General features: G+C 40.5%; 1 protein-coding gene across 8 annotated transcripts in view; it reads left to right on the forward strand.

Annotated features, from left to right (window-relative positions):
* The window catches only part of ITSN1 (intersectin 1), a 241501-nt gene that overhangs the window by 131348 nt on the left and 94193 nt on the right, over nt 1–15960 (forward strand). For all 8 annotated transcript variants that reach the window (XR_005718999.1, XM_040228484.1, XM_040228497.1 and 5 more), the window contains exon 17: nt 14410–14537. Coding sequence is in view for 7 of the 8 variants with exons in the window: in XM_040228484.1 (XP_040084418.1) it covers nt 14410–14537 (128 nt within the window). In the remaining variant the exon portion in view is untranslated. The remainder of the gene's footprint in view (nt 1–14409; nt 14538–15960) is intronic.

The following is a 15960-nucleotide window of genomic DNA, read 5'->3' on the forward strand; positions in this document are numbered from 1 at the left end:
TCTTTTTTTGTATTTAGTTTCTTGAATGAGAAAGGGTTTAAAGGGTAGGTATGCTGTTTCCTTTTTCTTTCTTTCTTTCTTTTTAATAGGCAGTCTGGTTTAGTCCTGTCTGCCAGCTGTCTAGTTCAGATTCGTTCTTTTGAGAATTACTCTTTTTTTTCTTCAGTTAAGCAAGAATTATATTTATGCCTCCTTAGTTTCTGATAACCAATGATGGAAGTACTCAAGTCATTGATTAAAGAGGAAATCAATTACTTTTACAGTTAGATTAACAGATATTTGTTTCAGATTGGGAGCAATTTACTAAAAATATAAACCATACTTACAGTTCTGGTCAAGAACTGGTCAGAGCTATGGATCATATGGCCTCTAGAATCTTGGACCTTTCCATTTCTATTTTACCTAATGGAAATTGAAGACTCATTTTTTACCTTTTAGAAAAGACTACTTTTCCATGTGGGATTCCCAGGTAATGCTAGTGGTAAAGAATCTGCCTGCCAGTGCAGGAGACACTAGTTAGATCCCTGGGTCAGGAAGATCCCCTGGAGAAGGAAATGGAAACCCACTCCAGTATGCTTGCCTGGAGAATCCCATGAACAGAGGAGCCTGGAGGGCTGCAGTCCACAGGGCCACAGCGTCAGGCGCGACTGAGCAACTGAGCGTACATTTTTGCATGGCTACCTTATAGATACGCTATTTATGTTTTCCAGAAATGATCCCAAAACAGAAATGTCTTTGTAATTTATCACCCAAAACCAAGAATTACTTTAAAAAGGAAAAAGAATGAATAAACTTGGCTTTTCTAGGTCTATCAAAAAGGGAGGAAACGATAGCACTCTGATATTAAGCTTTGGTGCTCAAATTCCAACTGATAGCCTTTTATTTTTACCAGCTTTTGTGTGAACAGTAAATTTCAGTGGACCAAATTTATCTATCACATTTTCTGCTGTTAAAATGTATTCTATATGCAGCAACTGTTTTATCATGCTTTTCAGTTCATTTCAGTCGCTCAGTCGTGTCGGACTCTTTGCGACCCCATGAACTGCAGCACACCAGGCCTCCCTGTCCATCACCAGCTCCCGGAGTTCAGCCAAACTCATGTCCATCAAATTGGTGATGCCATCCAGCCATCTCATCCTGGGTTGTCCCCTTCTCCTCCTGCCCCCAATCCCTCCCAGCATCAGAGTCTTTTCCAATAAGTCAACTCTTCACATGAGGTGGCCAAAGTATTGTAGTTTCAGCTTCAGCATCAGTCCTTCCAATGAACACCCAGGACTGGTCTCCTTTGGGTTGGACTGGTTGGATCTCCTTACAGTCCAAGGGACTCTTAAGAGTCTTCTCCAGCACCACAGTTCAAAAGCATCATGCTTAGGAATCAGTAATCTCATATTCATGTTTTAGAAACCTCAATTTAAAATTCAGTTGTCTTTGACTTTTCTCTTTTTATCTCATTTTGCAGGAAAATCAAAACAATTTTTGGGGGGACTCTGTTTGCCTTAAGGGCACATAGAATGATTCTGATCATTATTTTTCTTACCTACAGTGCTTAGCTGTAGGTGTAAAATTATGGTTCTAGGAAGTGTCAAATACCATTACGAATAGGAGCTTTTTAAACAGCAGCACTTGACCTCACGTTGCCTTTGGCAATGTTAGTAGTTACTGGCATAGTTTTCTTTGGCCCTTATAGGTTAATGTTCCATATTTTAATATCCTCACTATGATACAGAACAGCAACATAAAGTGCAGCTTAATAGTTTTCAGGACTCTATTGTAAGCTAAAACAGAATCCACGCAAAGCATCTAGATGTTGTTTTGTGCTGAAAAGGCGAGTCCTTGTTGGTCCCCGCTAGGCACTGTCTGCTGGCCGAGTTCTAGCTGGCGTTTATATTACAGCGTTTCTTTTCAGTCAGTGGCGATGGAGGAGGCAGTGTTTCAGTGCCTGGCGGTCCTCCTGTGCTGCGTCATCCACTTAGACTTCTTTCTAAAGGTTTCCCTGCCCTGCTCAGGCAATGCACATCTTTCTCAAACTAAGAATGGTGAACCATCTCCAGCTCTGTGCTTCAGTTTCCCCCATGCAGATGAGTGCTCAGTGTCTAAAACAGCATTTACTGTGAAGTGCTAATAAGCCTTTTTTGTAAAAGTTGATCATGATTAATTATTATAAGTCATGGAGTTTATGAGTGAATCTTTCCTCTTGAAAAATTGTGTGTCTGTTGGTGTGGGTGTGTGATGGAAGCTCTGAACTATGAGATGGATAAGGTACTATATACTGTAGTCTTTATACCAAGCATATTTGGATCACTGAATTTGCCATGTGGCTGCAAAAATTTGAAAGACCATACTTGGTCGTTGTTTGGGTCAATATGCATATTTTCATCAGCAGATATTATAGTCAGTATACTATTCCAGTGGCAACCCACTCCAGTACTTTTGCCTGGAAAATCCCATGGATGGAGGAGCCTAGTGGGCTGTAGTCCATGGGGTCTCAAAGAGTCGGACACGACTGAGCGACTTCACTTTGACTTTTCACTTTCATGCATTGGAGAAGGAAATGGCAACCCACTCCAGTATTCTTGCCTGGAGAATCCCAGGGACAGAGGAGCCTGTTGGGCTGCCGTCTATGGGGTCGCACAGAGTCGGACACGACTGAAGCGACTTAGCAGCAGCAGCAGCATACTATTCCAAAAATGGACAATCTTTTATTTCTCAGAAAAATGTGAGTATTTAGGACTGATTCAGAGTTAAGAATTACATTCCTTAATATACTTGGGAAATCCAGGCTTTGTAAATTAGATATAAGATGCTATTAGAAATATAAACTCTGCCTCTAATGCTACCAGTTCTAAAAATTGCTCCTAGGAACTGAATTGTTGTTGAAATGAAAATGCCAGTTATAGTAAATAAGGTTCTTGGCTTTACTGAGGCTTTTATGCTCTTGGTTTCAGACACTTGCTTTCAATGGCAGGCTCATTCATTATGAAGGCAGTGAAAGGCAAAATGTTTAGCAACCAGGCAAGAAAAGAAAAGAGCTGGAGAAGGAACTGCAGAACAGAATGAAATGTCAGGGAAAAAAAATGCATGTGCAGGGAAACAAGGATGGAAAAGAAAAGATCCAGAAAGAGGAGATCCAGAGACAGCAAGGGAAATCAGTGTGAATTCAAATAACCATGTTGTTTTCTCATATTAGTAGAGTAAAGTTTGGCTGTTTCATGGCTTGTTCAAGAGCAAATTTTATTTTTACCTGTATGATCCTTTTGAAAAGACTTTTTTTTGCACAGAATAAAATGCTGTAACTCTCACTGAATGTCCTTGTGATTATGGAAACTTCAGACAGATTCCTTCAATGTAGAAAAGTAATTAAACACTCCCAAGACTGAAAATAATTAACAAACATTGTGTGTTAGATTCTGTGCCATACCAGTAGGCTTGTTGCTTGGTTGGTTGAGGTTTTTAGTAACAGTGGGGGTTTTTCTTTTGAGGTTTTCAAAAAGTACTTAACAAAAGGAGTTCAGTTCAGTTCAGTTGCTCAGTCGTGTCCGACTCTTTGCAACCCCATGAACCGCAGCACGCCAGGCCTCCCTGTCCATCACCAACTCCCGGAGTTCAGCCAAACTCATGTGCATCGAGTCGGTGATGCCATCTAGCCATCTCATCCTCTGTTGTCCCGTTCTCCTCCTGCCCCCAATCCCTGCCAGCATCAGAGTCTTTTCCAGTGAGTCAACTCTTCACATGAGGTGGCCAAAGTATTGTAGTTTCAGCCTCAGCATCAGTCCTTCCAAGGAACACCCAGGACTGGTCTCCTTTGGGATGGACTGGTTGGATCTCTGTGCTGTCCAAGGGACTCTCAAGAGTCTTCTCCACCACCACATTTCAAAAGCATCAATTCTTAGCCCTCAGCTTTCTTCACAATCGAACTCTCACATCCATACATGACCACTGGAAAAAACATAGCCTTGACTAGATGGACCTTTGTTGGCAAAGTAATATCTCTGCTTTTTAATATGCTATCTAGTTTGGTCATAACTTTTCTTCCAAGGAGTAAGCGTCTTTTAATTTCATGGCTACAATCACCATCTGCAGTGATTTTGGAGCTCCCCAAAATTAAGTCTGACACTGTTTCCCCATCTATTTCCCATGAAGTGATGGGACCAGATGCCATGATCTTTGTTTTCTGAATGTTGAGCTTTAAGCCAACTTTTTCACTCTCCTCTTTCACTTTCATCAAGAGGCTTTTTAGTTCTTCTTCACTTTCCTCCATAAGGGTGGTGTCATCTGCATATCTGAGGTTGTTGATATTTCTCCCGCAATCTTGATTCCAGCTTGTGCTTCTTCCAGCCCAGCGTTTCTCATGATGTACTCTGCATAGACGTTAAATAAGCAGGGTGACAGTATACAGCATTGACGTACTCCTTTTCCTATTTGGAACCAGTCTGTTGTTCCATGTCCAGTTCTAACTGTTGCTGCCTGACTGGAGAGGGAAAAAAAACAACCAAATGAAAAAATGTTTTCTTATTCTCTTCTCTAGCCAACTCCTTGATAATTAGATCCTTCACAGTGACATGCATTTTAAAATAAAGGGGTACTGCTTTATAGATAAAGCTAAGACATTTGGGGAAAAACTCAGATTTTCAGGACAAAATAGAGTCAGTTTTCTCTTTCTGGGAGCATAAGGATACTTAGCAAAGACTCTTGGGAGACGTGGGAGAAGATTCTTCGTTAGCTATACCTACAGTGGAAAAGACAGGGTTTTGTATTAATAGCTCTTCTCTACTTTTCTGTTCATCTGTCCTCTCATCCCTTTACAAACACACACACATGTGCACACACACACGTATACACACACACCCATTCATCCCTCTTTGACTCTCCCATGGCTCTATGATACACTGATTGCCAACTTGCTCCATGGGGAGCTGGACTTTCTGTTTGGTTGAATATTGACCACAGACTGAGCAATAATCTTTAAGCATATTCTCAGAATTCAAATAACCAGTCTATTTATCTCTCTTTATATATATATTTCCAATCAATATATTTTTTTATATTTCTGCTGCTTTTTGTGCATCAAGAATGAATACATTTTATAATTTTGCAGGAAATGGAATATCAGTTTATCTTGATTTGAGTAAAACTTCTGTTTTGAAATAGTGTTATTTCTGATTTTTCCACACTTGTAGGAGTTCCTCAGTCTTCATGAGGTTTGTTGGTTGGCTTTCTTTACTCATTTTCCATTTGTTTTACAACCACTTAATTGGGATAAGTTACCATATTTTAAGACCCCAAATCCTTTTGAAAATTCTGATTTTGTCTGCTACACAGCGTCCTTAGGTGAGAAATAAAGTGGTGTTTATTTATACAAAAACTCGCCGACCTGTGAAATCTGTAAATCACCCCGCAACATTTGCATAGAAACGGGACAATTTACAAGGCATTTTTTCCAGTGTGGATTCATTTGTTTGCTCTTCGTAGCACCTTCCCTTTGCTGTAGGTGAGACCTAGAGAAGGACCTGCCAATTGTAGTCTCTGATTCCCAAGGACAGGGAAGGTTTGGAGGCTTTGAGGTTCCTGGCATGCACTGAAGTTTTCTGTGGAAGCCAAGAAAGACTCAAGCTGAGTTTTTTGCGTAGAGTGTGGAGAAAAAAAACAATAAGCACTTCTAGCTTTCTGTAAGTATTAGGTCTAGACGAAACAAACACCTGCAATCTCTGATGCTGGTACCTAGATCAATTTCCTATGTGGTTCATTTAATATTAACACATAAATGATTGGGTGATTTTTGCAGAGACTGATGCCTGATGTAAGTGGATATTTGAAACATTTGTGGTCAGTGATGGTCAGGTAACAAAAGTTGTGTGACTACGTCTGTGGTCAATACATTGTTGACAGTACCAAGATTGTTGTAAGAAATATGTCTTCCACAATTTATGTTGATTTGTGGTGTTCAGTTCATGAAGGTAAAAGTGTTAGTCCCTTGGTTGTATCCCATTTTTCAAGACTGCATGCAAGTAGCCTGCCAGGCTCGTCTGTTCGTAGAATTCTCCTTGCAAGAATGCTAGAGTGGATTGCCATGCTCTCCTCCAGGGAATCTTCCCAACCCAGGGATTGAACCCAGGTCTTCTGCATTGCAGGCAGATTCTTTACCATCTTAGCCACCAGGGAAGCCCATCAATTTCTACTAATCAGTTGCTTTTGTCTTTCTGTTCCAAGAGATAGTCTGAGAAAAAAACAAACAAAGCAGAAGCAGGCGAATACTTCAAGAGTTAGATGACCAAATAGCAATGTATTTCCTTAAACAGGTAGTCTTTCATAGGCTCTATATTGGTACTTCATTTTCCCCCCCTCTATTCACAAACTTTTATGCAAAGTCATGTTTATGAAAAGAAATGCCATTCATATTGTGCAGGTAGATACTTCTCTCTATTTCATGTAATGTCAGGTCACATAATACGTTTATTTTTGAGAGTCTCTAAGACTAAATGAAGGAGAAACAGTCACAGTTTTTTAGTCCAGTGATTCTGTGCCACTTGCATATCAATAGGACAACTGTCTTTAGTGAACTTGAAATTGAGCCATATTTCTCTGGGCAAAAAATTGGATCTTCTTGAGTATTCAATTTGTGAAGCATATTGCTTTTGAAATACTTTGGCTGTCTGCCACAGGATGTCCAAAGATGTTTTTTGGTGCAAATATCTTCATTCCTTAAGGGAAATAAGTGACTTTTCCCCCTTATTTGAAAGAAGAAAGAGGCAACCTGATTTTCATTTCTTTTAACTAACATAAGACAATCTTTATTTGCCAATCATTTGCTTATTGTGGTTTATATCTGTGCTTGATCCAACACCTCTTTGAGAATCAAATAAAAGCAGCTGTGTGCCTTCTCAGCAAGAAAGATGCCCATATACCTCAGTTTGCATGCAGTCTTATAATGTTCACAAATCTAAAGCTCATTTATAGACACCAGATAAAAAACTCCTCTCTCTCTTAGGATTCTGGAGATATTACTCGTGGAAAAAAAAATCTTAATTTACATATACTACACATTTTATTGGAGTTTTCTTTTTCCCATATATTTGTTTGTAGTTGGAACTTATTGAATGGCTACTTAATCATTTCCTGTTTAAGTCTCCATACTCATTAGGAGTTAATATTAGGCTATTGTTCATCATATCTAGTGTTAAACATACACCTTTGAATAGAATACAGAAGAAAGATCAACTAAGTTGTAGACATTCAATGATATGCTAGATAAATATCCAGCCAATAAATAAATATGTGATTATTGAAAAAACTGGTAGAAAGTAGGTTAATTTGAGGAAGAGCTACAAGTGAGATATGAGTGTTGATTCATTGTAATTTCTGATTTGTTCTATTTATCTTAGTTATAATAGAGAAATAACTCTGACAAGATTTGATAGAATTTACAAGGTCACTTACCCCAGGAAAATTGCCCGATAGCTGCTATGATTTGTGTGGATGTTTTTCTTAGCTACTTTCCCCAGTAGTTTTCTCATTTCCTAAGTAAAGCAAGAATGTAATGACATGAGATCTGCCACCTGGAAAATGTTTTCCCAGAAAGAATTAAAAGGCAACTTGTAATAGTACTTATACTTGAGTTTCTGAAACAGTATTGAGAAAGAATGAATCATCAGGGCAGCCCTCTGCTCCCATGTGAAGGGACCCATTGCTCCTTGTCATGCCTGGAAAGGCGAGTCGTTGTTAGTTTTTAGTTCATATTTCTTCACTCTATAGGTTGCCTTCTCAGAAGTTCAACTTTTAAGAACGTAATCAGCTTAGGAATCATACATTTTCTGCTTATTTTGGTTCATGCCTCCTTAAACTCCTAAGTCCAAGAAAAAGAGATCTAGAACGGCTTCCTATTCATAGCCTCTTGATTTTCTTGTATTTGATTGTACATCTCAGCAGTGTTTGACTCGGGTGAAGGAAATCACAGAAAGCCTTTGCAGTCTTCACATCTGGGCCCTGAGATGTCAGAGCCTTCTGTGACCTAATGAAGCAGTCTTCAAATCTGGGCCCTGAGATGTCAGAGCCTCCTGTGGCCTGATCTGAAGCAGTCTTCAAATCTGGGCCCTGAGATGTCAGAGCCTCCTGTGGCCTGATTTGACATTGGTTATCTCACGGCTCCTGCAAGCACCGTTGGTGCTTGAAGTTGCAGCTTACGTAGACAGTTCCAAAGATAGGTTCAGCTTATCCTCTAATTCTCTTATACTCAAAAACAAATGTGCTTTAAAATTTTTTTAAATATCTTCCTTTGAGTATTTGATACATTTAAAAATTATTTTGAAACTGCCTCATTAGAGTGATTTTTCTCATTGACTCTTTAAATTTATTTCTGATTGCTTTTCATTTGATAGTGCCTCATAATATGTTCCTAGCTTTGTTCCCATCTGTCAAGACTTTGTATTTGGTAATTGTTGATCCATAAATTAATAGATCTCCTACTACTAGAGCCCAGTATAGAAATGGGCAGTATAATTCTTTAGTAAAATGAAAAATCTTCGTTTGTGCCTATGCTCTACCCTGTGCATTGGTACATCATGGCTGGAGTCCATCCTAATTGGCTATTGTTTATGCAGTGTTTACATGTTATTAAATATTCTGTATACCACTATGCCTAAAATACACTTTTCCTGAATGAGATAAGAACTTTGCTGTTTTAATATACAGTCAGGTCCCTAAACATCAAACTAAAATGTTATTCCTCCTCTGTCATTTTTCACTCTTTTGTGTTTAATTTCGGCTCAGAATTATTTTGCTTACTAGTTATGCATTTTTAGCTTATGCCATAAAAATAAAATCATAAATAAAAGAGACATTGAGATAAATTAAGAATAAATTTTTATGGTGATGAATAGTATCAAAGAATTTAATAGATCTTAAAACTACAAAGCAAACAAAAAAGAACCCTGAAGATCATCACTCTGCTTCAGCTGCTGGCCCACATCAGGGACCTGAGAATAAAACCCTGGTATCTTCGTTCCCAGGCTTCCCTGGTGGCTCAGCGGTAAAGAATCTGCCTGGCAATGCAGGAGACACAGGTTTGATCCCCTGGAGAAGTAAATGGCAACCCACTCCAGTACTCTCGCCTGGAAAATCCCATGGACAGAGGAGCCTGGCAGGCTACAGTTGATGGGGTTGCAAAGAATTGGAGATGACTTAGCTACTGAGCATGCACACCATAAATTATTTTTTCTGAACCTTTTTGAGAATTTTGTGCAATTGAAAATTAACTTTGAAAATAGGACAAAATTCTATTTTTCATCATCTTTTACTCTTCCTTTTAAAGGGTCTCAGCCACTGGGCCAGTGAGATGGCAGGCCATCCCTGTCTGTGTTCAAGTCAGGTCAGTTCAGTTCAGTAGCTCAGTTGTGTCTCCGACTCTTTGCAACCCCATGGACTGCAGCACTCCAGGCCTCCCTGTCCATCACCACCAACTCCCGGAGTTTGCTCAAACTCATGTCCATTGAGTCAGTGATGCCATCCAACCGTCTCATCCTCTGCCATTCCCGTCTCCTCCCACCTTCAATCTTTCCCAGCATCAGGGTCTTTTCCAATGAATCAGTTCTTCACATCAGGTAGCCCAAAGTATTGGAGCTTCAGCTTCAGCATCAGTCTTTCCAAAGACTATTCAGTACTGATTTCCTTTAGGATTGACTGGTTGGATCTCCTTGAAGTCCAAGGGACTCTCAAGAGTCTTCTCCAACACCACAGTTCAAAAGCATCAATTCTTTGGCGCTCAGCTTTCCTTATGGTCCAACACCCACATTCGTACATGACTACTGGAAAAAGCAGAGCTTTGACTAGATGGACCTTTGTCAGCAAAGTAATGTCTCTGCTTTTTAATATGCTGTCTAGGTTGATCATAACTTTTCTTCCAAGGAGCAAGCATCTTTTAATTTCATGGCTGCAGTCACCATGTGCAGTGATTTTGGAACCCAAGAAAATAAAGTTTGTTATTGTTTCCCCATCTATTTGCCATGAAGTGATGGGACTAGATGCCATGATCTTTGTTTTTTGAATGTTGAGTTGTTTTTCTTTTAGCAGCATGGTTATAGCCCAGAGTTTTATCCGACAAACAAAGGATAGTATACCCTCGAGGAGTGATGGGACACTGACCCCAAAGGAAAGGCCTCAATCCATCTTGGCTTCCTCCTTTTAGACATTTGTCTCCTCCCCCCACCCCCTTCAGTTTGCCCTATGCAAATTAGGCTGGCCAAGAAGGGGGCGTGTTTGCTTCACCTGAAGTTCTCACTCTGGTCTATGGATCTTCTTTTGTTCCACTTTGGGCTTTTCTCTTTCTTTGTCTTTTAGTCACACCATTTTGGACTCCTTTTTCCTATTCTAACTACCTAACATTCCCTCGTCGAGAGATGGGAGGCCCAATTCTTTGCAATAGGGGTGTCGAGATCTCTCTGGCTACTCCCTGCTGAGCTGGGACGGCAAGGGGCATTGGGCCTCCCCCTATTAGCCTCAGGCCTCAGAGTCCTTTCAGCGGTGTCCATCTAAGCGTGAGTGATATTTTCCATGGTCGGGTGTAGTTTTATATATCTTTGTTGAACTGGCACTGCATGTTGTAGCTAGTTGACCTGGGCAGAGATGAAACGGGTTAGACAATTGATAATACATGAAGCAATCACAAGCAGCATCGATATGGTGATGACAGGGATTAGTAGGGGCACTGGACAACTCCAAATCCCCCCTCGCCAGGAGAAGGATCCCCTAAAAAGAGATTGTAGCCACCCCAAGAACTCTCCAGCTTGTTCTCTGAGATCCCGTAGGTTCTGAATATTTTTCTTGAGGACTGTGAGACTTCATTCAACTTGGCTGGAGGTATTTACCCAGAAACAACATTTCTCATTCAAGATGGCTTAAGTCTCTCCTTGTTTAGGGTTCAGAAGATCTATCTCCTGTCTGATTTGGAGTATAACCCCTGCCAAGCTGTGTTGGCTCGTTAGAGCTAGCCTGAGAAATCTTATCCCCAGAAACTTAATTTTGGGGGTGTTCATTAGAATGGCACTCATCTGTAGTCCTGAATAGATATCTGAGATCTCCCAGGGGCTCACAGGTGTACTGAGTGTCCTCTTCTGGTTTCTTCCATGGCTTGGCTCGTTCTGTCCTGGTACCTTGACTGCTGTGGGGGTAGAAAGTAGTACAGGGTAGGGGCCCTTCCATGTGGGCTGGAGTTGAGCCTTGGGGGACCCATCTTTCCAGACTTTAATTTTTCAGATGCTGACTGCACTCCAGAGAAGCCCTCTGGTAAACCCCCAGTCCTTGAATGTTGGGTTTTAAGCCAGCTTTTTCACTCTCCTCTTTCAGTTTCATCAAGAGGCTCTTTAGTTCCTCTTTCTTTTCTGCCATAAGGGTGGTATCATCTGCATATCTGAGGTTATTGATATTTCTCCTGGCAATTGATTCCAGCTGTGCTTCATGCAGCCCAGCATTTCACATGATGTACTCTGCATATAAATTAAATAAGCAGGGTGACGATATTCAGCTTCGTCATACTCCTTTCCCAATGTGGAACGAGTCCGTGGTTCCATGTCTGGTTCTAACTATTGCTTCTTGACCTGCATACAGATTTCTTAGGAGGCAGGTAAGGTCTCTGGTATTCCTATCTCTTGAAGAATTTTATACAGTTTGTTGTGATCCACACAGTCAAAGGCTTTGGCATAGTCAATAAAGCAGAAATAGATGTTTTTCTGCAAGTTTCTTGTATTTTCTGTAATCCAGCAGTTGTTGACAATTTAATCTCTGGTTCCTCTGCCTTTTCTAACTCCAGCCTGAACATCTGGAAGTTCTCCGTTCACATACAGTTGAAGCCTAGCTTGGAGAATTTTCAGCTTTATTTTGCTAGCGTGTGAGATGAGTGCAATTGTTTGGTAGTTTGAGCATTCTTTGGCATTGCCTTTCTTAGGGATTGGAATGAAAACTGACCTTTTCCAGTCCTGTGGCTATTGCTGAGTTTTCCAAATTCACTGGCCTATTGAGTGCAGCACTTTCACAGCATCATCTTTTAGGATTTGAAATAGCTCACCTGGAATTCCATCACCTCCACTAGCTTTGTTCATAGTGATGCTTCTTAAGGCCCACTTGACTTCACATTCTAGGATGTCTGGTTCTAGGTGAGTGATCACACACCATCATGGTTATCTGGGTCATTAAGACCCTTTTTGCATAGTTCTGTGTATTCATGCCACCTCTTCTTAATATCTTCTGCTTCTGTGTGCTGACTTTCGGATTCCTCTCTTAGGATATATAGAGTTTCAATTAATAGCACTCCACTGCAGTTTTTCCTTTTCTCGTAAAGATATTAACTTGAACCAAGAGTGCAAATAACTCTTAACAGGAGTTGATCCTTGTTTTCCACTTGTCTCTGAAATATCAAATCCCAAATATTAACCAGATTTTTCATTCATATTTTTAGAGATTACTATTTATGCTTGATTCAAGATCAGTTTTATATCCCATAGTACAGCCATGAGAAAGAAGATGAAAAATGGAATTCTTTTTTCCTGGTGCTGATTTTCTTCTCTTAGAACTGTACCCAGAGCAGGACTTAATCATCACTTTCTAGTCTCCACTCTTGGCCTTCCGTGGCCCCTCCATAGCTGGACTCCTGACCCAAATTGCTGCTGTTCTTTAGTTGCTAAGTCGTGTCTCTCTTTTGTGACCCCACGGGCTGTAGCTTGCCAGGCTCTTCTGTCCATGGGATTTCCCAAGCAAGAATACTAGGGTGGGTTGCCATTTCCTTCTCCAGGGGATCTTTCTGGGACCAAACCTGTGTCTCCAGCATTGCAGGTGGATTCTTTACCACTGAGCCACGGGGGAAGCCCCCTATCCCAGATAGCTGTCATAATTTGGAAGTCACATGCCCATGGCTGTTGCCCTAAGGAATATTGATTGACCTTACAAAGTTGCATCTTCCTGCTCGTCCTGCCTGGCTATTTCCTGACTCATCCGCTGGGCTCTCCACTGAAGCCCCTTCCTTCTTTCTGTCCTTCCCCTTCTCTGGAGAGCCTCCTCCTCTCCATCCCTCCCTCCTCCCCTAGTACACGCTCCCCCTAACCTCCTGATCGCCAGTTAAACCTTTTTTCCATATCCCATGGATCCCTTTTAGGACTTCTCCTTGTCACTTATGGTGTACTGAATGCTTGTACATACAGTTTAACTTTTTCTTAAGAACAGTTTAGCTAGTGGGAAAAGGTTACCCTCACTCTAGGGCTTTTCTCTAGGAGTAAATCCATCTTAACACTGATCTTCTCCAGAGAGTTTTTCTACCTTTGATGCCTGAGCTGTGAATGAACTATAAAGGTAGAAATAAGGCCAGAAGAAACCTCCTCATATGGACTTACCTATGAGTAAAGCAAGAGAAGACAGTGCAGGCCTTCGTTCTTAAATCTCACCAAATAGAGCCCAGGCCCAGCCCCCCTCATTGGCCAGACCAGGAGGTCAACTAGAAACTTTACTCTTGGTTCTACTGGACATTTGGGCATGTCTGATTTTTTATTGACACAAGTAAGAAGAGATTTGGTGACCGAATCTGTTAGTAACCATTTGATTCCTATAGAATGAGAGGATTTTCCCTCACCAACAGGCATTTCTTTGTTCTTCATATTTTTGAGTATTTCAGTTTCTACTTGAATACTTTCTATATTGTAACATACACTTTATTTTCACTAGCCTTTTGAGGAAATTACTGTTATTCCTGTGTTAGTGTCACATGAAGAAATCAGATCTAATGGAATGGTCAAATTATAGGTTTTTACCTCCCATCTGACTACTGGTTTAGTTTGGGGCAGCTGACAACTTCACACATGGTTTTAGTAAAAGATACTCTGGAATATGTCTGATTTGAAGCAAAATAGACCCCGGGGGAAGACTCAAGGTTGTAGGGGAGAAGGATGTCCCTTTGTTTTAAAACAGTGTATCATAAGAAGGAGCCAAGGTTGTCACGGTTTGATGGAGGGAATGTGTGAAGAAATGTGTGTATTTTCAAAGCCGATGAAGGTTGGTGTTGATTATTATCAAAAGAATCTTAAGGTTCCATTCATAATCATCACCATGTCTTAAAGTTGGTTGTGTTCTATTATTGTTGCTGTGTCTTGAGCAGTATAGTTTCTCTAATGTTCATCCCTTGTAAGCTCCTTCTAAAACACCTCATGGACGTGGTGCAGGGTATTATGGCTCCTAAAATACGACCTCGAACAGCTTCTGGAGATCAGTCATGTCAGTGTAGGGTGACTTTAGTTTTCCTGGTTAATGTCTTTGAAATCTGAAGCATTATCTCCTACATGTTCAGGCTTCCCCATTATGAAATGTTGCATGCTGATAAACAGTAGAAATCTCTCCCAACACATGTTGCTACATGAACTGTTTCTTAATTATTTATAGGAACTTAGAGAAATACATAATAAGCAGCAACTCCAGAAACAGAAGTCCATAGAGGCTGAACGACTGAAACAGAAGGAACAAGAACGAAAGATACTGGAATTAGAAAAACAAAAAGAAGAAGCCCAAAGGTGAGCCTTTTCAGTGGATTGTGAACCCATCTGGAAGGAACTTTAGGTACTCACTACTCTTCGCTGAACTTCTCCAAGTTCCTACTGCACCAGAAAGAGCCCTCAGTTTTTAATGTGTGTGGCTCACTGGTAAAGAATCCACCTGCCAGTGCAGGAAACAGGTTCGATCCCTGGGTCGGGAAGATACCCTGGAGAAGAAAGTGGCAACCCAGTCCAGTATTCTTGCCTGGGAAATCCCATGGACAGTGGAGCCTGGTGGGCTGTAGTCCATGGGGTTGCAAAAGCATCAGACACAACTTAACGACTAAACACAAAACAAGCAAAAGCACAAATACATATAAATCTTTGCATATATAAGTAACCTCTAAAGTTTTCAGTTGGTGCTCAGAGCTCTCTCAGGCTATGATTATGTAGATAAATGGAATAACACAAGGATTTTTGCCAGTTGATATACCTGTTTGCATGCCAGTGACCAAGATACGTTTCCAGTTCACAGCCTTTTAATAACAATAGCCATCAGAGTCTTGGGTTTGAAATCACAGTCCCCGATCTCACTGGCCACACAGGGTTTCTCCAGTGGGGCGAATAGTGTATACCACCATCTTCCTTTTTTCAATAGCAAATGAAATTTGAGGTCAAAAGGAGAAAATTTGCTGTTGCTGTTGCTTAAGATCCAGACACATTTTTGTTAGTTTCTGTCTGAATATTTGTGTCTGTAGTCTTTTGTTTCTATCTGCTAGTAATATTTTACATCTGGTAAATTACTAGTGAAATAGTAATATTTTGCACTTGGTATTTTTGGTTTTGTTTTTACATGCCAGTAGGTAAGTAGGTAGGGTCTCAAACCAATTTAGAGGACTATTTTATGGTTTTCTTGGGGCTAGATCTAGGATTATGCCCCTAGACCTATTCCCTTGGATGTGTTGATTAGCTCCATTCTTTTATCTATAAAGTTGATTATTTATAATATGTTGCACCAAAATTTTATATCCCTACAGAGCAGAAATAAAGATACAGTGTCATCATATGGAAAGTTTAAATTTTCTGTGTACAATTATATGATAAATAGTACCCAGAATTTAACTTCAGAAATTACATGATTATATACTTTATTTTATTTTTAGTTTTTTATTGGAAGGTATTTGCTTTACAATATTGTGTTGGTTTCTGCCATATATCAACATGAATCAGTCACAGGTATACACATGTCCCCTCCCTCCTGAGGCCCCCACCCCCACCCCCGCCCCCGGCATCTCCCACCCCATCCACCCCTCTAGGTTGTCACAGGGCACTGTGTTGATTTCTGTGTGTCATATAGCAAATTCTCCCTGTTTTACATATGGTAATATCTGTTTTACATATGGTAATATGTATGTTTCCGTGATACTCTCTCAATTCCTCCCACCCTTTCCCTCCCTCACTG

Source organism: Oryx dammah, unplaced genomic scaffold, assembly GCF_014754425.2.
Source record: "Oryx dammah isolate SB20612 unplaced genomic scaffold, SCBI_Odam_1.1 HiC_scaffold_2, whole genome shotgun sequence".
NCBI lineage: Eukaryota > Metazoa > Chordata > Mammalia > Artiodactyla > Bovidae > Oryx > Oryx dammah.